At 30.4% G+C, this 27,491-nt stretch overlaps 1 protein-coding gene across 1 annotated transcript; it reads right to left on the reverse strand.

The window, feature by feature from the left end:
* Window positions 1-10,697: 10,697 nt before the first annotated feature.
* Window positions 10,698-23,745, reverse strand: LOC130449832 (NADH-cytochrome b5 reductase 3-like). The gene is made up of 6 exons (XM_056787869.1): window positions 23,739-23,745; window positions 21,038-21,163; window positions 16,149-16,267; window positions 14,670-14,871; window positions 12,597-12,791; window positions 10,698-11,020 (listed from the first exon to the last, which is right to left on the reverse strand). The coding sequence occupies exons 1-6, from the start codon at window positions 23,743-23,745 to the stop codon at window positions 10,698-10,700; spliced, it is 972 nt and encodes a 323-aa protein (XP_056643847.1).
* Window positions 23,746-27,491: the final 3,746 nt, after the last annotated feature.

Here is a 27,491-nt window from a genome sequence, read left to right on the forward strand (position 1 = left end):
TAATAAACGCAGTTGTTAGTTTTTCCTTTTTCTAAGATAATCAATGGAAATTATCCCAAGCGTATTTCAAAAAACCGACGCCATCAACTTCCCCTTGTATGGAACGGTCTTTGTCTTCTTTCTCCCTTTTCAGTCCATTGTTTTGACAGTTCTTTGGTTTATGGTGTTAATTGATGAATCCACGTTTTATTCACTCGATGGAAACATCTTCACGACGCTGTTTTTGTGACTAAACGCGACACGCATCTTGTGCACAGCTTTCTCATGTCCAAATTTTTAGTTAACATGTCTGCTAGCTCGCGCACTTCCAGTCGACGATCGTCCAGTGATTTTCTCCCTTAAACCCAACCATTTTTTCCCAATTTTACAAATTTTATCGTCGAAGTCGTATTCCCGCAGCTGTTAAATCTCGAGGTCATTCTCGTCTTTATCATCGTCATCAACGACATTTCTCTCCAATTTTCCCAAGATTTCTAGACATATCTTCATTAATATCGTCTCCAACGATATTTCTCTACAATTTTCCCAAGATTTCTAGACATATCTTCATTAATATCGTCTCCAACGATATTTCTCTCCAATTTTCCCAAGATTTCTAGACATATCTTCATTAATATCGTCTCCAACGATATTTTCTCCAATTTTTCCAAGATTTCTCGACATATCTTCATTAATATCGTCTCCAACGATATTTCTCTCCAATTTTTCCAAGATTTCTCGACATATCTTCATTAATATCGTCTCCAACGATATTTCTCTCCAATTTTTCCAAGATTTCTCGACATAACTTCATTAATATCGTCTCTAACGATATTTCTCTCCAATTTATCCAAGATTTCTCACCATATCTTCATTAATACCTTATTAAATGACATTTGTCTCTAATTTTTTAATGATTTCTCGCCATATATTCATTAATATCTTCATTAATATCGTCTCCAACGATATTTCTCTCCAATTTTTTCAAGATTTCTCGACATATCTTCATTAATATCGTCTCCAACGATATTTCTCTCCAATTTATCCAAGATTTCTCACCATATCTTCATTAATACCTTATTAAATGACATTTGTCTCTAATTTTTTAATGATTTCTCGCCATATATTCATTAATATCTTCAATAATATCGTCTTCAACGACATTTCTCTCCAATTTTTCCAAGATTTCTCGACATATCTTCATTAATATCGTCTCCAACGATATTTCTCTCCAATTTATCCAAGATTTCTCACCATATCTTCATTAATATCTTATTAAATCACATTTGTCTCTAATTTTTTAATGATTTGTCGCCATATATTCATTAATATCTTCATTAATATCTTCTTCAACGACATTTCTCTCCAATTTTTCCAAGATTTCTTGCCATATCTTCATTAATATCGTCTCCAACGATATTTCTCTCCAATTTTTCCAAGATTTCTCGACATATCTTCATTAATATCGTCTCCAACGATATTTCTCTCCAATTTTTCCAAGATTTCTCGACATATCTTCATTAATATCGTCTCCAACGGTATTTCTCTCCAATTTATCCAAGATTTCTCACCATATCTTCATTAATATCTTATTAAATGATATTTCTCTCCAATTTTTCCAAGATTTCTCGACATATCTTCATTAATATCGTCTCCAACGGTATTTCTCTCCAATTTATCCAAGATTTCTCACCATATCTTCATTAATATCTTATTAAATCACATTTGTCTCTAATTTTTTAATGATTTGTCGCCATATATTCATTAATATCTTCATTAATATCGTCTTCAACGACATTTCTCTCCAATTTTTCCAAGATTTCTTGCCATATCTTCATTAATATCGTCTCCAACGACATTTCTCTTAAATTTTTCCAAGATTTCTCGACATATCTTCATTAATATCGTCTCCAACGATATTTCTCTCCAATTTTTCCAAGATTTCTCCACATATCTTCATTAATATCGTCTCCAACGATATTTCTCTCCAATTTATCCAAGATTTCTCACCATATCTTCATTAATATCTTATTAAATCACATTTGTCTCTAATTTTTTAATGATTTGTCGCCATATATTCATTAATATCTTCATTAATATCGTCTTCAACGACATTTCTCTCCAATTTTTCCAAGATTTCTTGCCATATCTTCATTAATATCGTCTCCAACGACATTTCTCTTAAATTTTTCCAAGATTTCTCAACATATCTTCATTAATATCTTATTAAATGATATTTCTCTCTAATTTTTTAATGATTTCTCGCAATATATTCATTAATATCGGTGTTGTCGTTGTAGGGTATCTGAAGATTTATCAAATTTCTGAATAGTGGCTGTAATAACAGACAAGAATCATCTTCGAGATGTAAAAAAACCTCCAGGCTAACCTTAGAGCACAATCGGAGAAAGTTCTATATCGACGAAGTGAATCACAAGCGTTTTTTTTTGCTGAGAAACAAGTTACTTGTCCATTTTCGATTTGTGGTGTTCTTGTAGGTGCTGGCCTTATGTAGTACACGTAGACCAGAGTGTTGCCAACGTATTTGAGAGCTTTGAAGTTGCTTAAGCACTTTGTGGGGATCTGGTTCATGTTTACCTAACGAAGTTTCTTCCTTTAGGAATTTTCTGTTCGGCTGCTGTGCCCAAGGGAAGAGATTCATAGTGTTGATAGTAGCTTCATGTTTGTAGTCTTTCTGGTCGATTCTGATCCTCCTAGGTCGACGTATATCATATCAGCAGATAGTTTGGGATTTGTACAGTAGTATTGGAAAAAACTTCTAGACCTATCTTTGGTTTGTTCAATAGTCCGGGTCGTAGTCCTTTCTTTAATTCTTGGACTCGTTTTTCACACCGGATTAATTCTCTGGTCTAACGTGATTACAGTCCATGAACTTCTCGAATCCGCAGCTTCGGAACAGACCTTCCAAGCTTCCAGATAACCACATCTTTAGTAGACTTTCTCTTCCAGAAATCGGGGCATTGCTTTGACAAAAATGATTTTTTGACGTTTTACCTCAGATTACCGAAAGTTGCTTACAGTTTATAGGTGGGTATTCCACATTTTTTATCTAAGTGGGTTATTCTGTACAATTATTCGTAATAATTCTACATTTAACATCATATTTTGAATAATTTTGAAACATTTTGATCATCATTATCTTAGTAGGAAATTTTCGTAACATGTTTGTACAGAATAAGTCCGGAAATCTATCGAAAATGACTGGACTATTAACTAATTGGTGTATATCAATTTTAGTACGAGGACGGATCAAATAAATACACAATTATTCATTATGAAATATATTTACAATCTTTCTAGTCAATTCCTCTTACATTTTTGTAAATTCTCGAAGAATGCACGTGCACAACTCGTCGTGGGTGTTTGATGGCCTCTCTAGCTGCGACCTTCAGAATATACAGCCGCGCCATCTACAGCGCTTGTTTGAACCACTTTAGCATCTTGGAAAGGCATTATGATGTCCCAGATTTTAATCCTAATCAATCCTAATGGTAACTTTTCGACCAATAGATATTTACTCAATCAATTAGGTGATCAAATAACTAGAGAAACTTAACTTGCACCAGGTGGTGATCAATTGGTTTTATCCAGAATGATACCTTGAGACTCGCCAGATAGTAAAACCTATTAGATGGATACGATGGTATAAAAGGGAATGTTGGGTGGATAAAATTTAATTTGCTTTAATACTAGACCGTATCAAAGACCAGAGAAATATCCAATCTTCTGTTTTTCTATGGTGGAACTTGCAGTTTCGACTGATCAATACTTTATGGTGAATAATATACCAACGAAACTTATTAAACAGTCTGTATACAAGGTACTCGATTCTGAAGCTATTTAGAAGCCACCAGCACGTGTTTTAGATCAAAAATGATGATAGGACCAAATATACATCAATAGTTATGTGATAAGATACAAGACGTTCGAGATGCTTTGGAATATTTCGTACTGAACACACTGTTTAAACTACCACTACACCGACACTCACAATTACACTGTCTGATGAGCGTTTCGACGAGACCGAAGACTGTTTACACCATCACTACACCAACACTCACAATTACGTTGTCTGACGCGAGTTTAAATAACCAAGTTATCGTCTTCAGAGGATGAAGGTGGATTTAGTTTAATCTGAAGACGGTAACTTGGTTATCGACACGCGTGTCAGAGAATGTAATTGTGAGTGTTAGTGTACACAGTGTGTTCAGCGTGAATATCACCAACGGTTCTAGAAATTCCAACTAAGATTTACCGTCCAAAAAATTAAATTTTTACCAAATGGAATAATCGAAATTTGATTTCTAGGTTTTGGCATGTCTAATTATTACCTCATTTTTATGAATATCATTAAAAAATGACTCGAATTAATTTTATCGTTCGTCAGTAGTAATTCATTTAACGCCTCATACAGGGTGTTTCAAAAAATGTGATCCTGTCTCTAGAATAGATGGAAAATTGAAAAATATTTGGGATTTAAGTGGGGTAAAAAATTTTCGAAAGGACATTCGTATTCAAGGTATTATAATTTATTTTTATGTCTGACTCTAATAGAGGGCGCTAGTTATACGGTTCGTACCAACTTATACATATTTTGAACACGGATGAAGCTACGAATTTTTTACCGAGCAAATTCCAAATATTTTTCAGTTTTCTATATATCCTATCTTTTTTTTTAAAAAACACCCTGTATAAATGTAAGTAAAATAGTTTTCGTACTTTAACGCCGGTCCTGTTATGCAAATAGTTTTTGTCGAAAATTGTGCACTGATTTAATTTTTGTGATAAAAAAAATGGGAAAAACTACAATGTATTATAGTAATACGTAGTTTCTACAAGTTATGTAATGTACATAATTTTGTAAAGATGTCATTTTATAATTTTTTTTTCTTTGGCAACGCTCCATTAAATATTTCAATGCATTTAAAGGTTGTTCTAGTATTTATAGGTAAATTATATTTACCGAATGTCATTCAAAAACAACGTACTCATCTATTTTTGTTAGTGCAAACATGAAATGATTATTTAACACGTTTACAGGTAAAATTTTGAACTACTAAAACGGTAAAATTTGAAGAACGTACTTACAAAGTCCAATCGAATTTTTCTCTTGCAAACTATTTGACTGATTTTACAATTTTCTTTTTAAATTTTAGCTTGATGTTTCCAAATTCTCAGTTACTTTGTTTTTTCTTTGTGTTACACAGGGGTAGAAAATAATAAACATCGTCGTGGAATAAATTATTTACAGAACAGACTTTTACAAACGTTATTTTATTATTATTTTTCATCTAAATATTTCCTTTTTTTATCAATGGAAAATGGAAAACAAACGGTGGGTTTATATACGAGGTCTGGCTATTAAATAATGAGACTTTGCGTATAGAGGGCGCTTTAGACCGATATAAATTGCTATAAATTGTTGCAAGAGGCCTATGGGGGCAATTCTCTATGTCGTGGGCGTGTTTTTGAGTGGTGTAAGCGCTTTAGTGACTGCCGGTGGAGCACTGAAGATGACCAGCACCCAAGTCGCTGTATGACTGTTGCAACTCCGGAAACGCTGACCAAAATCAATCAAATGATGCGTGCAGATAGTCGAATGAGTATCCGGATTAATACCGAGACTGTAAACGTCGATAAAGAAACGGTCAGAATTTTTTTTTCACGAGGAATTACAAATGACAAGTCTGTGCCAAAAAATCTGACTACTGACCAAAAGATCTTGCGTCAACGGGTCTGGTCAGATTTCCTTGAAAAGTTAGAAAGGTTAGAACAAGATCTGCTTTGAAAGGGACCCGATTTGAGTCAATGGAAGCGGTAAAGCAGAGTTCCTGAAGACTCTAACCAAAGAAGACTTCCAGCATTTGCTTTGATCAATGGATACAGCCATTAAAGCTTAAAATCGACCGAAATGTTCATCGATCTTCTTGAAAATTAAGTTCATCTTACCCTCCTCTTCAAACCCGACTTAGTCGCAAAGTATACTTTTTATTTTTAAGGGGTGAAAATCACCCCTTACTTCAATAAATTGAAAACTAACGAATTAAAGCGGTAACTGGCTATAGTTATGTTTAAAAATAATAGATGTTGATTGTTTTGTATCATGACTTTAATATTTTGATATTTTACAGCTCACCCTCACTATTTTTAATAATGCAACCACCAAATAAATACTCCAAACAGATCAAAACTTGGACGTTTCCTGATTTTCCAGCATTATCTTTAGAAAGTATTCGGTTTTTTAATAATAACTCGGCTTCCCTTTAAGATTTTTGCATTGATCTATACATCATTTTGTAGGGAATTTCATGAGCTACAAAACCATGATAGTTGCAACCCTTTTCTTCAGAGAATTTTGATGTTAAGGGGTAAAAAAGACTCTCCCTCAGCATTGAAATCAATATTTTAAACGCTTATCTCGTTTAATTTTCAAGCTACCTAAGTTTTAAAAAAGCAAAATGTTCAGTGAAATAAAAGTTAAATTTTAGATACAACAAAATTTTTTGTTGATCCAATAGTTTTTGAGATATTTTGAAAAAATAACGAATCGAAAAAAAAATTTCACATTAAACAACTTTTTTTTGAAATATACGTGTTGCAAACCATTCAAACTTTTTGAATGTGTTGTTAGGGCTTAAATAAAGATAATTTTACATGGGCTACGATTAATTTTAATTTTGACGGACCTGGTGTAAAATTTACCGATATTTATATTTATATATTTTTTCAAATTCGAGTTACTTAAATTATTTTCGTCATAACTCGCTTAATTTTTAAGCTAGACGGTTTTATAAAAGCTCATTTTAAAGGTCTAAAAAAGTAATTTAAAAATGTTTATCACAATTTTTTATGAAAAATTGTTCGTTTTTCCGTTATTTGAGCTCAAACCTCTCTGTATAAATTTACGAAAAAGAATAAATTGGTTTTCAGTGACTCAAAGCTGCTGAATATTATTTAAGAAATTTAATTTAAACTGACTAATTTGTTTGTTTTTTTATAAGCTTCAATTTTGATAAGAATAATTTTTTCCAGAAAATGCGTAATTTTCGAGTTTTTCCTGAAAAAATGTTGAAAAACGCGAATAACTCAGAAATTATTGAGTTAAATAAAAAACTTTATTCTAAATTTTCTTCATAAAATTCAATTCTCTATCGATTCCCGGTTTTATTTCGAATTTTCACCCTCGATAAAGAGGGGTATTCACCCCTGGGATAGAAGCTTACATTTTTTTTTCAAATTCGAGTTACTTAACTTATTTTCGTCATAACTCGCTTAATTTTCATGCTAAACGGTTTTTTAAAACCTTATTTTAAAGGTCTGAAAAAGCTGTTTAAAAATGTTTATCACAATTTTTTATGAAAAATTGTTCGTTTTTCCGTTATTTGAGCTCAAACCTCTCTGTATAAATTTACGAAAAAGAATAAATTGGTTTTCAGTGACTCAAAGCTGCTGAATATTATTTAAGAAATTTAATTTAAACTGACTAATTTGTTTGTTTTTTTATAAGCTTCAATTTTGATAAGAATAATTTTTTCCAGAAAATGCGTAATTTTCGAGTTTTTCCTGAAAAAATGTTGAAAAACGCGAATAACTCAGAAATTATTGAGTTAAATAAAAAACTTTATTCTAAATTTTCTTCATAAAATTCAATTCTCTATCGATTCCCGGTTTTATTTCGAATTTTCACCCTCGATAAAGAGGGGTATTCACCCCTGGGATAGAAGCTTACATTTTTTTTTCAAATTCGAGTTACTTAACTTATTTTCGTCATAACTCGCTTAATTTTCATGCTAAACGGTTTTTTAAAACCTTATTTTAAAGGTCTGAAAAAGCTGTTTAAAAATGTTTATCACAATTTTTTATGAAAAATTGTTCGTTTTTCCGTTATTTGAGCTCAAACCTCTCTGCATAAATTTACGAAAAAGAAAAAATTGGCTATCAGTGACTCAAAGTTGCTGAATATTATTTAAAAAATTTAATTTAAACTGACTAATTTCTTTATTTTTTTATAAGCTTCAATTTTGATAAGAATAATTTTTTCCAGAAAATGCGTAATTTTCGAGTTTCTCCTGAAAAAATGTTGAAAAACGTGTTTTTTTAAAATTTGCAGTCGCGAATAACTCAGAAATTATTGAGTTAAATAAAACTGCATTCCACATTTTCTTCATAAAATTCAATTCTCTATCGATTCCCGGTTTTATTTTGAAATTTTAAATTCTCACCCCCCGACTAAGGGTGGATTTACCCCTGGGGTAGAAGCACCAAAACTGTAAAAATTCCAAAATAATCCATGAAGGTTTTTTAAAATTGCGAGGTGATTTGCTTGGTTCACTGTACTATATGAAAAGGTATGTGGAGTAACCAGCCTCGTTAATTAATAACCAGACCTCGTATATAACTGTCAATCTTTATAAGCGGTTACAACCTACAACTAGAGATCAATTATTTGAAAACTTCGCAGTTCGATGACGTTTCTTTTAAAACATTTTCTATCTCAATTTTAAGTACCAAGTACGTAATTTTGTTTTTTTTTAAACATAAATATTACAAAAATTAGTAAATAGTTTGTTTTATTTCTTGTATGCGGAATTCAGTAGGACGTTTTGTTTTCTTACATAATTCACGAATGGCATTCGGTTTAAACAACTTGTTATATAAAAAGTTTGTAATATATGTAGATGTCCTAAATATAATATAGATGATAAGTACTTATATATGTATATTATTTATTTGAAATATTTGAAAAAATATAGGTACCTGTGAAAATTAATGTTTGTGTTTTGTATCCACATAATATCCCAAATCATATACCAACAGTTTCTATACGTGGAAGGTGTTCCCGGAGACGTTTTATCCCATAAGAACTTTCATTATAGCTATTTGGGACATATATATGTAATATATGTCCCAAAATGACCTTATTCCTTTCAAAACATATGAAAAATGTGATCTGTACATTGGTTAAGACAGAATATTTATTTATGTTTTTGTTTTCAGAGGTGTTACTAGTTTTCTAATCCTTTCTTTTTGATTCCTTTCCTTATTTTGGTGGTTTCGCTTTTCTATGTATAATCATCCGTTAAACCTGTTTAGTTTTTTGTAATTTCGTCCATACCATTTACTCACGATGATTGCTACTTAAGTTTTGAGACGAATCGTTCTCCACCACGAGCCATCAGTTCAAACCAGCATAATCACAACATCGAATTGATGGATCATCTACCAAACAGTCTTTGTTTGGAACATTTTTAGTCCTCTAGATCAAAAATCGATGTTTTTTTTTTCACCTGAAGAAGCTATTGATGCATTCAAATGACATGTTTTGAAGGTACGTCAATCGGAATGGAATGCTTGGACGAATTATTCAATGTAATGGAGAAAATTTTGAAAAATAATAAAACCATATCCAATTATGGATAGTTAAGTAACAAACCACGAATTTTACACGAAAAATTTTATGGGAAAACTCATTTTTATGTTCGAACGACGTTTGTCTTGCCATTTTGATACTTTTTCAACTTTATTTTCCACAGATTTTTTGGGTATTTAGTAGAAAAGAAGGTTTTTTTCGATACCAATATATTAATTTAGTCAAGTCCTTTAATTTCAGCTTGTACAATCTGTCAACAGATGATATTGAACGATACTAACTAAATGGAAATAACGTAGAATTGAATTCTATTGAAAACACTAAAAAATTACATTTTACGAGAATGATTCCAACAAAGAAAACATCAAGCTCCTTAAAATAACCATTAACTGTTGACATCACTTCTTCATTGTATGAAAATCTTTGACCTCCAAGCTATTTTTCAAGTCTGGGAACAGATAATAATGCATTGGGGCTAAATCTGGCGAATAGGATGATTCCTTCTCTCAAAAGTTGCTACAACAATCGCCGTTGATGGTTTTTCCTTTTTCATGAAAATCAATGGAAATTATCCTAAGCACATCCCAAAAACCATGAACTTGCTTGCAGATGGAACTGTCTTTGTCTTCTTTCTCGCAGTACCCATCTTCTGCACAGCTTTCTTATGTTGAATAGATTGTAGACTTTCTAATACTGGAATTTTTGAAAAACTATCTTCGTCTCTAGGTCAGGGCCATCTTCGTAGCGCTTGTTTGATCTTCTATATTATAGAAAAAATGTATTTTTGAAATTTATTTGCTTTTCTTCACTTAGTTATCGTTTCCCGGTTTCTCCCATCTCTACCTTTTCAACTAAGTACTTTTGGTAGCGTTCATACCAGAGGAAAATTCTATTTGCTTGGGAAACGATATTTGAATATATTTTGAAAATTTGAAAAACGCATCCTTTCCTGAAAAGATATATTTCATTTAAAAACGTCGACGTTTAAATCTGAAACTTAGATGTGAGTCGATACAATTCTTTTGTTTCAAAAGTCTCAATTCTACATTATTTTTAATGGAAAAAATTTTCCTGTCTCCCTTTTGATATAATTTTCTTGGGAAATGAATTGTAGGTTTAAAGCCCTGCGTTGTAAAAACCAAGCTATGACCTGAAGGAATTTTCCGTTTTGTAGATGTTGCTCTTAACATTGATGCCAATTTCCTTAATGAAACCTCCTCACCTCACTTGAAAATTTACCTGCTGGTGAATGTGTAACAAATATTTGTTTATTTTTTTGGTTACCTTGATTGAAACAATAGTAATTTTCGAAATCTTTAATTAGAAATTAGAAATACAAACTGTATGTTCCTTGGCAATAGCCAAGTTCCGTAAGGGATTTTATTACTTGTTCCAACATGGGCCAAGGACCAGATATTAAATTCAAATTATTTTCGCCAGGAGGAAAAAGATGTTCCTGAATCATCTGCTTGCTTATTAAACCGGTACCGAATGGCCAATCTAAAATATTTATAAACATTGTCATAACCTCTCCAGAAGTTTGAAATATGCCGTTTATATTTCTGGTTTTGGTAACACTGTATGTTTCTGATTCATCGTAGACTATACAAGAATTGGGAGATGAATGGACTGACGTCAATGCTTCTATGTCTGGTTTAAAAACAAACGAAGTGATATCTATTCTTTTTAAATGATCGAGAAGCTTTTGGTGTCTTGAAATGTTGAAAAAGGCTGCGATTTATCAGCATAAGCTATGATTCCAGAAGAAGGTTCTAAGGTAACGGAAGATCAACATATTTGCTTGCCACAAGTTATTGGAGACATTTGCAAAACGTGAAAACCCGTTTTGTCTAAAATCAAATTGACCTAGACCGTCAAGAAATCGAGTGGAAAACAGAAGGGAAATATCTGGGATTCACACTAGATAATGAACTTTTCTGGAACAAACATGGAGAAGAGATAATCACCAAAGACACAAAAGCTCTGATTGTGTGCAAAAACTTTGTAAAGAGGACTTGGTGTTGTAACCCAATGATCCCAAAGTGGATGTACATGGCAACCATCACTTATGGGGTAGTTGTTTGAGGTACTGGAACTAGTCTGATTACCACGATTTCTCAAAGGTAGAAAGATTTCTAAATCTCCCACCTCTTCACGTAGTACTGGAAAAGGTGGCCGAGAAAACATCATTTAGAATGTTTAGAGACGGAATCATCAAAGAAAACCCGTTCCTAAACAATGACCAATCTTGGGACATGCATCAGGACGTTGCTTCGAAACAGTTTAGCTTTGAGAAAAACTTCAGCTCGATAATAAACTGTAAAAGCAATTGGGATCAAAACACCATACAAGAAATGGTTAGAAATACCATTAAATGGTATAAGGACGGACCTAAGAACTGGAATAGGAGTGTGGGGTCCCAGAACCAAACACTCGGAAAGATAAAAACTATTAGAACTTCAAAGTTTCACTGATAAGAAGAAGAAACTAGTAATTTCTTAATCTTCGTTTGTTACATCTTTTCTATCTTGGTGCGACTTCTTCGCTGTTGGTGACAAGAATAAAATCATTTCCGTAGTCTTATCCATTTAATATCCAGCGCTACCTCTAGTAAAAACCTTTACAATAAAGCATTTTTCTCTCTTCCATGTTTTCACCAACATATACGCAGTATTTAGAAGCCTGCAAGATTTCGAAATTATAGTAATAGCCGTTGATACTAATGAAGAATCATCGATTGCAGCTACAATTTTAGTACCCAAACTTTTTATTTGTTAATTCCAATTTCAATTTCAGCAAATCAGTTGTTTTGTTTAAAACATTTTTATATTATTTATCTAGCACCATCTGCTTTGCCATCTAGTCAGCTAACTATACGTTTGAAACAAGTTTTCAGTGTTAAAATCTTCTGCAAATTCTTCTGTTTTACAGGACTGAAGGCACATAAGAAAAGCTTTTTCGACATCTTTCGTTTATCCAACACTTTAACGTTTGCGCGTTTATTTTCCTTTGACAAAAATTTCAGATTAAATCAATTGCATTACCTAAAGAATTAAAATTTTGTAAGAAAACTGATTTTCTTCTAGACTTTTCGTTTTGTCCTTTTCAAATAAGTCACTTCGAAGAAAGAACAGGGGAATGGAAAGGTGAAGAAAAAATTGTATTTGATGACTTTATTAGCATTCTTTGAATAATTAAAAACAAACTGTAATTTGAGATAACTCACCTGGACCGGGTTTTTCTAAGGTATACCAAATTTTTAATCGGCCGCATAGTTTTTTCGTCATTTCTTCGAATTCTTCGTTTCGTAAAATATCCCGTTTTTCCGAAGATGCGTATATGAATGAACAATTAATTTTATCTTCAGGATCATTAATTATTGTTCGTAATATCTGCAGGGCCGGAGTAATACCTACCCCACCTAAACGAAATTTTAAATGAAAAACGTTTGATAATTAGGGTAAATACATTCCTGGTTTTTTTGACAGAAATATTTCTATCAACTCCACTTAAGGATCAAGGATTCCTTTTGTTTGTTTTAAGTTTATTTTATACAAAAATTTTAGTATTTTATTTATCGATTAAGACAGTAACTAATAAATTAAAGAAATCGGTAATTAAAGATTTTCCAAAAATGAAGGCGGTTAATTATAAAAAATTTTTCGAATTTTTTGTACATAGCTCCTAAAAATTCTTAAAGGAGATTGAGTTGATGTGTGAATACATTTTTTGCCTCGGTATTAGAGAACTTTCTCCGGTATTTCGTCATTATTTCAAAAATATTTTGGTTTAAATATATAAAAAAAATAAACTAAAAGCCACACCACAAATAAAGTTTCGCACATTAGAAGGGTTTAAATTATAAAAAATTCTTTTTAAATCTTCAAATTAGTTATAAAAATAAAGTCAAATATAAGGTGACCCAAATAATTTTTTCAAAACCTAAAAAAATTATCGAAAAATTTCAAAAGTTCTTTGTATTTATGGAAATTTTTAGATTATCGACTTTTCGATTGTACAGGGTGTCTCAATTCTTCAGTATCGACATCAACTTTGGAATATTAAATGGAACACCCTGTATTTTATAGCGTTTTTTGATTTGGTTAAGGTTATCTTTATCAAAAATCATGATATCTGGAAAATACAACAAAATAAAAATGAAGCATCATTTGTAAGATGATTTTTTCATTATTTTCGAGTCTAGACTTATAGAATAAAACGCGCTTAAAAATAAAAATCCTTTCCTACATACGGGATGTGCCATTTACAAAAAATTAGATTTTTTACAATAGAAAAGACGCCCAGTATGATCCTAGCCTCGAAAATCTCGAAAATTCATTAAACCTAGGTTTTCTGTAAAAAAATTCATTTTTATTTTGCTGAATTTTCCAAATTCAATAATTTTTCAATGAAAGTTAGTTTCGTTTTTACCTCTAAATCAAAAAACGCTATAAAATATAGGGTGTTCCATTTAAAATTCAAAGTTGACGTCGATTCTTAAGAATTGGGACACCTTGTATAATCCAGAATATAAAAATTCCTTCAAATACAAAGAACTTTCGAAATTTCTCGATAACTTTTACAGGTTTTGAGAAAAGTATTTGGGTCACCATGTATTTGACACCTTGGAAATGATTTGCATATGCAATTAGATGAAGTTCTTGAAAATCTTTGATCGTATATAGCGTAGACCAAAAAGATCGTTTCCATCAAGATATAATTATGGAAGACGACTACCAGAAGGAAAAAGAAATAGGAAATTTAAAAAAATAAGTTTTTAACTTGTGAAATAAATTTCGAGCTTTTTATTTCTCCTTAAATATATGAAAATAAAACGATTTCGTAGACAATAAGAAGTTGGATTGGTCGGTGGGGTTCATTTGCATGGCTGCCTCGTTCATTAAATAGAATAAATGTATTAATTTTATTTTTGTAGAAGTACAAGTTTCCCACAGTTTTTTTTTGTTTTAATTTGGATCAAAGTTACAGTTTGCAGTTCAATTAGAAATGTTTTAATACCTCCAGTGAGTATTTTTAATAAAAAATTATAATTTATGTTAATTTTTTTCAGAACATCTCGTTATGGCGAACGGTTTTCTTGACAGTCGCAACGATCCAAAACCACAAATTTCCTCGAGTTAAACAAAGAGTATATTTTTGTTGAAAAATTTATCAATAAATTGATTTTTGTTATCTTTATATTGTACAGGTTGTCCCTGTTCTTTTCATATCATCTACTCACACCCTGTATATATAAAACATAGCGTAACTTCCCTATCCTTTTTAAAAGGAAACTTACCAGCGATTAATCCTAATTTTTTTACATCCATTATTGAGGAAGTTTCATTTTTTGATTTGATGATAAATTTTCCTTTCCCTTTGTAAGCGACTTTTCCATGCGGACCAGAAATTTGTACAACGTCACCAATTTTTAGACTATCCAAGTGTTGGGTAAACTTCCCTCCCGCAGGGAATTTAGGATGGACATTTCGAAAATATATCTAAAATATGTTTTGAACTATTAAAAAAAATTTCATAGTGACGCTTAGTTATTATCTAGCTATTCCGTTCTACTCTTCTTGGATGGTCCAAGCTTCGTCTCGGAATCTAATTCCACGTCGAATGTGAAGCAGTTGAAGTTGGAGCCATCGTTAGTAATTCTTCTTCAAATTCGTTCTCTTCCATTAATTTCCATAATGTTGGTACAGTTTTCTCCAAGCTTTAGAGGCCTGCTTTCCTGCAACCTGCTTCAACAATTTCCATTACATCTCCAGAAAATTCGTTTTATAAGGTTTCCATGTATTTTCCAGCCCCAATCTTCAGTGTTTTCCAAGCCATGATTGTACCTGGTGATACACTAGAAAAATGGGCTGCATCCTGTGTTGGAGGAATCGATGATAATCTGAATGAATTTTTTGATATTGTCTTCGGGAATCGTTTGTATCTCATGGTATCTGGAGAATCGTCCACTGGTGCCACAGTATAAAACAACGAAAAGATGTACGCCCTTTTGAAGGTTTTAAAAAGAAAATATTTGACTTTTTCCTTCCTTATGCTTTGAGCAATACAAGGATGTCGATGTCCTCTGCTACGATAGTCACGGAATCACAGGATTGGGATGCAGCAAGTGCAGTAGAAACGATGACTGTATCTGCATCTGATTCAGCCTGATCAACACAAAAACCCAGTTTGGTCAGAGCAGTTTTTAATTTTTCTTGGGATATTGTTGGTGCAAATTGAATTCTGTTTTCTGTAGATTGATGGTGTTTCTGGAATATCAGGATTTTCGTGGTAGCCACTTGCAGATAGTCCAAAGTGTCCTTGCACACAAAGAATGTTGTTCGATCATGAATTTCGATACCAAACCACTTTATGTAACAGGAAGTCAACATCGATAACAAAATGAACTCTGGGAATAATATTAATCGATTGTTCTAATTGTGTAAAAGCATTAAACAAAGATGATTTGGTAACTTTTGGCACTTTTCTCCAATTTCAGACCAACTGCACGTGAAGATTTAGTTAACAGCTCAATACTTTATAATGCGAAAAAAATGCACAATCATTTGCCAATTGTCATCTTTTCCCAAATTTCGTAATAATTTGAAGGGATTCTACTCTATAAACGACTTTTATTATAATATTAATTTTATTATGATTGTTTTTTAGTATTTTACAAGATTTGTCTCCAAAATTTTTTGACAATAAGGCATTTCTCCCTTTCTTTGAATTGACGTCGTATAAATCAATCTCAACATGTAATCTCAAAGTTATTTACCTTAATCATAAACTCGACGTATCCTTTGGTGTTAATTAAAGAGATAGGGGTGAAAGGTCTCGATAGATATTCCTCTCCGACTTTGGAATGTAATATACAGTGATTACTACATTCATGACCTATATATCAAGAAAAAATCGTATTGGTAACAATAATTATTATTAAAGATTGTTAATTATACAAAAATTGACGTAAGAGATTATCCATGAATAACGTCACGTGTTTACGGGGAGGTTATCAGCAGAATGTGACAAGTGACAAGTGACAATTACAGTTAGACGTGCACAAAATATTCTTTGTTTATGGATGGGAGAAAATGACGTAGACTTTAAAGATGTTTAAAATCAGAATGAAAATGAAGTGTCTGATTTTAAGAAACATCCAAGATTTTACAGAATGAGGAAAAAAATTATTTTTTCTAAGAATGAGTGCATTTTTGGTATTGGGCTGAAACTAATTGAAAATTACGTATTTTAAATCTTCCACAAAAAGCCTTTTAATTAAAGATTGTTTAGGTTAGGTTAGGTTAGGAGACTATGAAAATGTGACAACCTGTGACATGGACGAGGGTTTGAAATGTTCCAAAATTCGTGTGGCGTAATTTATGGATGATCCCTAACTAGTACTTAATTGATAGTTGAATAAAAGTTGTTCTAAATAATTTTATAATAATTTTAATTTCAAACGACTGTAGCGTAGAATTTTTTTTCGTATTCAACAAATTCAAATTTTATGAAAAAATGGTAAATGGTGGAACATCTAACGTAATTTCGAAATATTGAGTGCCATTTAGTGAAAATAACCTTCCTTGGTGTTTTTGTAAAAAATTAAATGTAATGAAAATAAATGGCAACATCAAAAAGATCTGGTTTATAAAAGTCTGAGGTTTAGTCAATTCTGGAACCAAAAATATCCATATACCTATATCAGTGATTACCAATGTCGTCCATATGTATCCCTAGGGGTCTACACGAATGTATCAACTTAAACTAGTATTTGGTTAGGTTTACTATGAAAAAAATTTGCGAGCTTCTGCTAAATATTTATCTAAATGTTTTTGATTTTAGGTCTATTTTATATTAAAATTAGTTTTTTTAATAATTTTTCGAAGATAAAATTTGACTTTTCGACTTTTCTTCAAGTCTTTATCTTAATTTTTATCAAAATGTTTTTGATTTTAGGTCTATTCTGTTTTAAAATTAGTTTTTTTTAAACTTTTCGAAGATAAAATTTGACTTTTTGACTTTTCTTCAAGCCTTTATCTTAATTTTTATCAAAATGTTTTTGATTTTAGGTGTATTCTGTTTTAAAATTAGTTTTTTTTAAACTTTTCGAAGATAAAATTTGACTTTTTGACTTTTCTTCAAGCCTTTATCTTATTTTTTATCAAAATGTTTTTGATTTTAGGTGTATTCTGTTTTAAAATTAGTTTTTTGATAATTTTTCGAAGATAAAATTTGACTTTTTGACTTTCTTAAAGCCTTTATCTTAATTTTTATCAAAATGTTTTTGATTTTAGGTCTATTTTATATTAAAATTAGTTTTTTTTAAACTTTTCGAAGATAAAATTTGACTTTTTGATTTTTCTTCAAGCCATTATCTTAATTTTTATCAAAATGTTTTTGATTTTAGGTCTATTCTGTTTTAAAATTAGTTTTTTTTAAACATTTCGAAGATAAAATTTGACTTTTTGACTTTTCTTCAAGCCATTATCTCAATTTTTATCAAAATGTTTTTGATTTTAGGTTTATTCTGTATTAAAATTAGTTTTTTTTAAACTTTTCGAAGATAAAATTTGACTTTTTGACTTTTCTTCAAGCCTTTATCTTAATTTTTATCAAAATGTTTTTGATTTTAGGTCTATTCTGTTTTAAAATTAGTTTTTTTTAAACATTTCGAAGATAAAATTTGACTTTTTGACTTTTCTTCAAGCCATTATCTCAATTTTTATCAAAATGTTTTTGATTTTAGGTCTATTCTGTTTTAAAATTAGTTTTTTTTTAACATTTCGAAGATAAAATTTGACTTTTTGACTTTTCTTCAAGCCATTATCTCAATTTTTATCAAAATGTTTTTGATTTTAGGTCTATTTTATATTAAAATTAGTTTTTTTTAAACTTTTCGAAGATAAAATTTGACTTTTTGATTTTTCTTCAAGCCATTATCTTAATTTTTATCAAAATGTTTTTGATTTTAGGTCTATTCTGTTTTAAAATTAGTTTTTTTTAAACATTTCGAAGATAAAATTTGACTTTTTGACTTTTCTTCAAGCCATTATCTCAATTTTTATCAAAATGTTTTTGATTTTAGGTTTATTCTGTATTAAAATTAGTTTTTTTTAAACTTTTCGAAGATAAAATTTGACTTTTTGACTTTTCTTCAAGCCATTATCTCAATTTTTATCAAAATGTTTTTGATTTTAGGTCTATTCTGTTTTAAAATTAGTTTTTTTTAACATTTCGAAGATAAAATTTGACTTTTTGACTTTTCTTCAAGCCATTATCTTAATTTTTATCAAAATGTTTTTGATTTTAGGTCTATTCTGTTTTAAAATTAGTTTTTTTTAAACTTTTCGAAGATAAAATTTGACTTTTTGACTTTTCTTCAAGCCTTTATCTTATTTTTTATCAAAATGTTTTTGATTTTAGGTCTATTCTGTTATAAAATTAGTTTTTTTAAAGTTTTCGAAGATAAAATTTGACTTTTTGATTTTTCTTCAAGCCATTATCTTAATTTTTATCAAAATGTTTTTGATTTTAGGTCTATTCTGTTTTAAAATTAGTTTTATTTAAACATTTCGAAGATAAAATTTGACTTTTTGACTTTTCTTCAAGCCTTTATCTTAATTTTTATCAAAATATTTATGATTTTAAGTCTATCTTATATTAAAATTAGTTTTTTTTAAACATTTCGAAGATAAAATTTGACTTTTTGACTTTTCTTCAAGCCATTATCTTAATTTTTATCAAAATGTTTTTGATTTTAGGTCTATTCTGTTTTAAAATTAGTTTTTTTTAAACATTTCGAAGATAAAATTTGACTTTTTGACTTTTCTTCAAGCCTTTATCTTAATTTTTATCAAAATATTTATGATTTTAGGTCTATCTTATATTAAAATTAGTTTTTTTCAAACATTTCGAAGATAAAATTTGACTTTTTGACTTTTCTTCAAGCCATTATCTTAATTTTTATCAAAATGTTTTTGATTTTAGGTCTATTCTGTTTTAAAATTAGTTTTTTTTAAACTTTTCGAAGATAAAATTTGACTTTTTGACTTTTCTTCAAGCCTTTATCTTATTTTTTATCAAAATGTTTTTGATTTTAGGTCTATTCTGTTATAAAATTAGTTTTTTTAAAGTTTTCGAAGATAAAATTTGACTTTTTGACTTTCTTAAAGCCTTTATCTTAATTTTTATCAAAATGTTTTTGATTTTAGGTCTATTTTATATTAAAATTAGTTTTTTTTAAACTTTTCGAAGATAAAATTTGACTTCTTGACTTTTCTTCAAGCCTTTATCTTAATTTTTATCAAAATATTTATGATTTTAGGTCTATCTTATATTAAAATTAGTTTTTTTTAAACTTTTCGATGATAAAATTTGACTTTTTGATTTTTCTTCAAGCCACTATCTTAATTTTTATCAAAATGTTTTTGATTTTAGGTCTATTCTGTTTTAAAATTAGTTTTTTCAATAATTCTTCGAAGATGAAATTTGACTTTTCGACTTTTCTTCAAGCCTTTATCTAAATATTTATCAAAATATTTTTGATTGCAGTATTTTCCTGTTTTAAAATTATTTTTTTTAATAATTTTTGAAAGATTGATAAAAATTGACGTTTCGACTTAATTTTCTGTATGTATATAAATATCTTGATTTCAAAGTTTCATTCATAGTACCTAGTGGATTTTAAACTTTCCTCCAGTGAAGTTTTAGTGCTTTCATATTGAAATTTGTACAGGGTGTTCCGTGTACTTGATTTAAAAAATATATAATTTATATTTTCTAAATTCTACAATCAAACATTATGAATTATCAATAGGACAACCTGTACAATCTAAATATAGCAAATATAATTTTATTATCAGTTTTTTAACAAAAAGGTACTGACTCTTTAATTTGATAAAATTTATGGTTTAGGAAATATCTGTAGATGTTTAGATCGTTGTACATGCCAAGTTAACAATCCGTAACTTTTACAGGGACAACCAGTACAATCTGAGAATATCAAAAATAGATTTTTGAATAGATTTTCAACAAAAAGATATTTTTGGTTCAACGATAAAAGTTATTGTTTAGGAGATATCTGTAGATGTTTAGATCGTTGTACATGCCATGAAAACCGTTCACTATAACGAGACAATCTGAAGAAAATTAACATAAATTGTAATTTTTTATCAAAAATGCTTACAGGAAGTATTAAACCATTTCTAATTGAACTGTAAATTTTCGAATATCGTGTTATTTACATAAGGAAAAAATTGAAATGTACAAAAATTTAGTTGAATAACCTACAACCAAAACTATAAAATAAATATTCGTCATTTGCATTTCTACACAATCCTGGAGTTTACGGAGGATAATTTTTTGAACTAAAAGCTTTCAAGGTAAAATTCTACTTAACTGTAGAACTGATCGTAGCTAAATAAATTAAATAAATTATTTTCCATTATTTATTATAAAATGATATCTTAGGAAGTGTCCTATGAAAAAAAAGTCTAACTACTGTCGAATTTGTTGCATCAAGTCCGGGAACGCCCTGTATATTTAAATATATAAGAAGTTAAGAAGACTTAATTGTTGAAATGGAAAATTTTTCTCTTAAAGTACTGTTTGTTATTGTAGTCATTTTAGAAAAACTATTGCTTTCTAATTAAATGCGAATTTTACCTAGAATCATATTTTCCTCGGGAAATTTGAATCTGAATATCCTGACATTGTGATTTTCGCATTTTTTGTCACATAAAGAAACGTCATATTTGCACGTCGAATCTATTAGTAACTTTTTCGCAGTACCTACAATAAACAACGTTATATCGTATTTTTTTCAAAATAATCACTTACTAATATTAAATATTTTAAATATATTATATCATACTCGTTTTAACGTGGGATTTACTGCAGAATTTTCTGAAAAAATTGATCATTTCCACCACATTAGGACGCGTTCACGAAATGTCGAAAACTGACATATTATGACAGTATCTAATAATTTTCTTCTACATTTTTATCTTAAAATAAAACTGAATGTATAGATACTTCAGGTCAAAAAAATAAAACAAAAAACGAGGTTTTTGAAGTTGCGCTAAAGAAAAAATTTCCAATTTGAGGCGTTGTAATATATTCAAGAAAAAACCGAGTCTGTTAGCATGTTTTACTTGATTTATTTTATCGCGCTACCCACATTTAAAATTGTAATTGACGAAGTCGGAAGTTTTTGTTTTTCTTACTGTAAAATCCGGAAACGCCATTCCCCGGAAATTTCAGGGAAAAATAAAGATGACGGAAAATCGCCGCCGTGGGAAAGACGGAGAAAGAGACCAGCTTTCATCGCTTAAAGACGCTTCTTATATATTATATTACAGTACATATTATACTAAACATAATATTATTGTTTCTTAAAACCTTAAAACTCCCAGTTTCTCGTTATCTTTGTTTTTCGATTCAATATAAATCGTCTTATCTTTATTCAACTTCAAATCAATATTATAATTTTATAAGCATTTTAAATGTTATAGTTTTCATTAGATAAATATAGAAACCCAAATAGAAATCACGCACTATCACGTGACAAACAAGTACAGTACTAACATAAGTTTAAAAACATAAAGCAACGTTATCTATCAGTAAAAAGCGAAAGTACTCAATTACCAACTTTGGTGGGGTACGAAGAGCGCACGTGCATCGAGCGCGCGGGCACATTTAGCGAATCCGACGAGCGCACAATAAAATTTGATCTACCGAAGCGAAAATTAGGTTAGGTTAGATTAGATCAGCTACATCTGGAATAAACCGATGAGACGTTGCTTGTAGTGCATCGTATTTGATTGCAATTATTTCCAATGAAACTTTACATTCGATTCATCTTTTCTGAACACACTTCCGGTAACTAAACTCTTCAGTTTAACGTCCAATAGCGCACACTTGATATTACTGAACATACTTCTTTAGCGCAGAATTTCCGAAACTTCGAGATGATTGGGATTACACCAAACTGAGTCAAAACACACCATGGAAACCACGAAAAAAACCATCCTGAAAGTCTATTCTAACAGAATGAAGGATATTGTTGTATGGAGGAGAAATTACTGAAAAACTATAAAAGAATTGATAAATAAAAGAAGAAATATGAAACTTGAATCAACGAGGGAGGTAAACCAAATAAATTTTTACATAATGAAATTATTACAAGCCGAAGACTTTCTCAAATAATTTAACTGCTAGTTTAAATTTAGATTTAGAAAAATTACCCACAACCAAGTGGTTGAAAAAACATTCACAGATATAGTTAAATTGAAAGAAATCAAGTTCCATTCAGGCTCTATGAGAAAAGGAGTGTATGCTTTGTGTTTTCTTCACAAAAAGGATTTTTTTAGTGGTACTTAGATATCCACCACAAACACAATTGAACTGGTATTACCACAAATGAGCTTCGAATTTATTCAGAAGATTAAGGAAAAAGAGATAATACTGATGAAATGAAGGTCTAATTAGTGATGGCCAACATATTAAGACGAGTTTAGCTACAAGTGCTTCTTCGTTTTTAATAAACTGGCGCAGAGACCTTTGTTAGAAGTATCACTGAGATGGTACAAAAAAGTATAACGGCCGAAGGTTTTTTTCCATTCTTCGAATAGGTCTTCTGGATTAGCAAACGCTGAAGGGTACTGTGAAACGTGATTGGCAGCTTTAAATTTCACTTCCTCTTGCAACAAGCTTCACAGGATTTCAAATCTTCTAGCTAAAGATTCGCCCATTGCTTCGTTTAAAATGGTTTTCCATGAATCTCTCGGGATATGCAGTTCATTCAATAAATTTTTAATCGGTTGAGTTTATGGAAAAACGTTCACGTTGAATGATCTCTTGGAAAATCGTATTTTATAATTTTGCAAAGTAAATTCAAGCACCAGACTTTATCAAAGGCCTGACTCACATGATTTTATTTGTTTGCTCAACCGTGGTAGTTTTCATTGGAATAACTTAGCTTCCATGAAGATTTTGTCTTCTGATGTTTCATAACTTTTAACCAGCAGTTCAAATAAAACTGATTTGTCTATTAATAACTTCTTCAGTTGATTTTCCAGGCTATTAGGATTATTTCAGCTAATTACAAATGAAGAAAAACGTAAACAGTTCTGAGCTAGCTGTGTCGCTTGGATGACGAAGCACTAATCAGCGAAATAAGATTAAAAAATGATAAAATCATTCGAAAAATGAAATTTTATAATTTTGCAAAGTAGATTCAAGCACCAGACTTCATCAAAAGTATGATTTACATCGAGGAAAATCCTCGAGCGATAATTCATTTTCTAGTTTTTGCATGATTTTATTTGTTTGCTTAACCATGGTATATTCTATTGGAATAACTTACCTTCCATTAAGATTTTGTCTTCTGGTGTTTTATAACTTTTAACCAGCAGTTTAATTAAACTGATTTGTCTATTAATAACTTCTTCAGACTATTAGGATTATTCCAGGCAATTTCCATTGAAAAATAGTCCTGAACTACCTGAAAATGATCATGGCGAGGAGAAATCATCATTCAGTTTGTTTATAAAGTAAAGTAATTTACTAATAATAATTTAGATTTGTTAAGAAGTTTCTCAAAAAAGAAATCTATTTAATAACGATTTTAACAACAATAAAAATATTAAAAAATCTACGAACAAGCCGTATATTTCGAAAAATCTTTTTCAATACTGAAATACATCTTGAAGTAGATACGTATTTTTTGTTTCCCAACAAAAATAAATCGGCACAGTTTCGATTTTATACAGGGCGGGCTTACAATAATATTTTCTTTGAAAATTCATATCGAAGTGGAAATATATTTTTATAGTCGTACAAGTGTGATGAAAATATGCGAAAAGGAAGTTATTTTTTTGTATCGACGATAGCGGAAACTTATGTTTTGTTTTCCTCTGCAATATTTCTTTCTCGATATATATTTTTTCACAATTCCAATCTTCAGATTCCTTGTATTCATAAAAGTGTTGAGAAAACAAATTATATCATAGATGTTTTTGATCTAAACTATAAAAGATTCAATGTTCAATAACCCACATTGAAAATAGAGTAACAGAGAAATATTTTTTGGGATTTGTACGAGGGTATTAATCATATTATTAATCATTAATAATATTTTAAGTGAAAAACTTTCATCACCAAATGCAAATTCATATTTCGTATATACGATTTGATAACAGAGGCACAACTACAATTAGATCCTACCCCTTAGGCCGGTTTCATACGTATGCCTCGATCTCTGTTCGTTGTAACAGTACAACATCGAATATTCCCTCGATACGAACAGTTTTTTTTATGACCATAACTTGCCTTCTATTAATCAAAAATCACCACAATGTATTAACCTAGTTTTACACGGAAAAAACACTTTCTTTCTATTCCGATTTCTATCGAAAACGAGCCGAACCGAATAGAGCTGCATACGTATGAAACAGGCTTTAATGATCGCGCTCAATTGCTTTTGGGAGCTCGATGGACAAGTTGGTTGTCAAGCGGAAAGTAAATAGATGTATTTCAAAGCTTTGTTAGTTGCTGCAAGTCTGAAATCTTTTATGAAACAATCAGTTGATCTTCTTCTGCGCGTTCAGTTTCCAAATATGGTAAATCTAAGGAATTAACTACAATCTTTCTGGAGAGAAAAAATCTTCCTGTGCTCGTCTGGAAACATTTGCCTTTACCTTCGTGTTTGTCTGTTTCAGTGTCGTTTTCGTCAGATTTATCAGCTTTTATTTGCTTTCTTTCATCTTCCTTTCTTCCTCGTTCTTCCTTGTTCTATGTCTATAATTTTTTGTTGCTCTAAAATCTGGCATTCTCAGTTTGTGACCCAGCTACTCTATTTTTTGGTATCTTATTATCTTGCTTAGTTCTGCTCTTCCAAATAGATTTTTTATTTTATTATTTATCGTCCATTTATATGAAGGTTCCGTCGTTTTTGTCTGTTTCAGTGTCGCTTTCGTCGGATTTATATCCCAATTTCAGAAGAGCTGTTATTCTATAAATCTTCGAGGCTCTATTTTGTGTCTTTTTGACAAATCCTCGTCGTCAGATTTGTTTAATCATAGAAGATACTATTAATATAAGAAACCCTTAATTTAGAATACAATTGAAGTGATCACTGGATATTTTACTATTGGTACAAGATTTCCAAAATGGATAGGACATCGTACCAAGCCTTAGAGCTCCAATTGAACCAAGAACAATATAGATTCACGTTGTCTGTGAAGAGTGCTGGTATTTTTAGATTGAGATCGTAAATTTTCCAGACACCACTTTAGTAATACCTCCAAATAGTGTCGTTGTTTAATTGTCATTCATATTAGAGTTGATAATTTGTTGATAAAGAAACAACTACCAAATAGTTATTATTTTTCATGTATAAAAGGTGCGCTACAAACTCCTGACGAGGTTATTTCAGGTAAACGAAAAGGTAGTCCGAGTATATGATACAACTCATTATCTAATCCACTGTGTAGTATTGGAAAATCTAAAAATCAGAATTTAGAATGTCTAAATATAATAAATTGCATTTCGGATTTGGTAGATACTAAATAATGTATAATATACGAGTTGTCTAATCTTCACGACAACTACGATCACGAATTAGAATATTGTAATTGAAATTAAAATTTTATGATGATTGTGCACGACCTGTATAAGTACAACATTCAAAATATTAAACTTTATACATATATAAAAGTAGAATTATTTAGGTTTAAACATATTTTTTATTTGTGGGTCTACAAGAAACAGAATTTTTTGTACAATACTTTAGTATGAAATGTAATAAAAAAAATCCATTGTTAAACTACAAAAAAAAATTATGTGAATAGTTTAAATCCTGACAAGTATTTGGCAAAGTGGCCAAAGACCACCCAACGAGATGAAAACCTCTTAACAATAAGGGTTTTTATATGCCCTATTAAACAGGAAGGTAAACACGAATCCCAACATCTGGTCAAGTGATGATTAGTTCGAAAATTTTTGCCGGATATCTCGAATATTTTCGGTATTTAAATAAATATTTGTCTTGGATTGTACCCTAATATATGAATGGAACGTTTCTTTCCATAGAAATACTATTTTTTCTATACGTGCCTCATCAGATTCATTCTGTAAAATTGAATGACTTAAGTGCATAGTCATGGACTAGAAGAATCCGTAAAACTTTAATTTACATAAATATTTGATCCAAAAATTTTCGAAATTAACTAGAAAGCTATTTAATCTTTAATATACAGGGCTTTTGGCCTGTCCAAACTGTTCTCTATTGGTCTGTACAGCTCAAGGTTACAACAGATTAGTAAAAGATCGAAAACTTGTATTAGCTCAGGTATATTCATCAAAATATTTAAATTTTGTGATAATACCTAAGATAATTGTACTAATTTTTGCATTTGAAAATATAAATTTTAATACTATCTCACGTAAAAATAGACTATAATAATATTTTGAAAACTTTCGTAATAATAATATTTAACGAGTGATTTTTTTACTGGTATCTTTTTGGCAACACTGTTTTTGACAGATCACGAGTGAATCGTGTCTTATGTCATTGTCAAATTTGTTCAATTTAATATTGAATAAAAAACGCTTGCGAATTATTGAATTTTACTATCAAAATCGATCTCCCATAACGTCTAATATTTGGTGATTGAGCGTTGGCAAAATTTGAAGAAGATCCACTTTTTTATCGAACCTAATGGATAAGTCAACAAGCAAAATTGTCGCATCTGGACTGAAGACCAACCAGAAGAAATGCAAAAGCTACCAAAGAATCCCGAAAAAGTCATTGTTTGGTGTGGATTATGGGTTAGTAGCATCATTGGGCTCCTTCAAAAGTAATGATGGCAGAAACGTTATTGTTAATGGCGAGCGCTACCGTGTGATGATTAACGATTTTTTTTGTCCAAAAATTGATGAATTGGACTAGCCTGACATGTGGTTTCAACATGACGGTGCCATATGGTCAAATTGAGAGTCGCTTTCGATGAACAGTTTGGGGTCCGTTAATTGGCCACCTAGATCGTACGATTTAACGCCTTTGGGCTATTTCTTGTGGGGCCTTATTAAGGCTAACGTCTACAGGTATAAACCAACA

The sequence above is a fragment of the Diorhabda sublineata genome, chromosome 10 (genome assembly GCF_026230105.1).
Source record: "Diorhabda sublineata isolate icDioSubl1.1 chromosome 10, icDioSubl1.1, whole genome shotgun sequence".
Lineage (NCBI taxonomy): Eukaryota > Metazoa > Arthropoda > Insecta > Coleoptera > Chrysomelidae > Diorhabda > Diorhabda sublineata.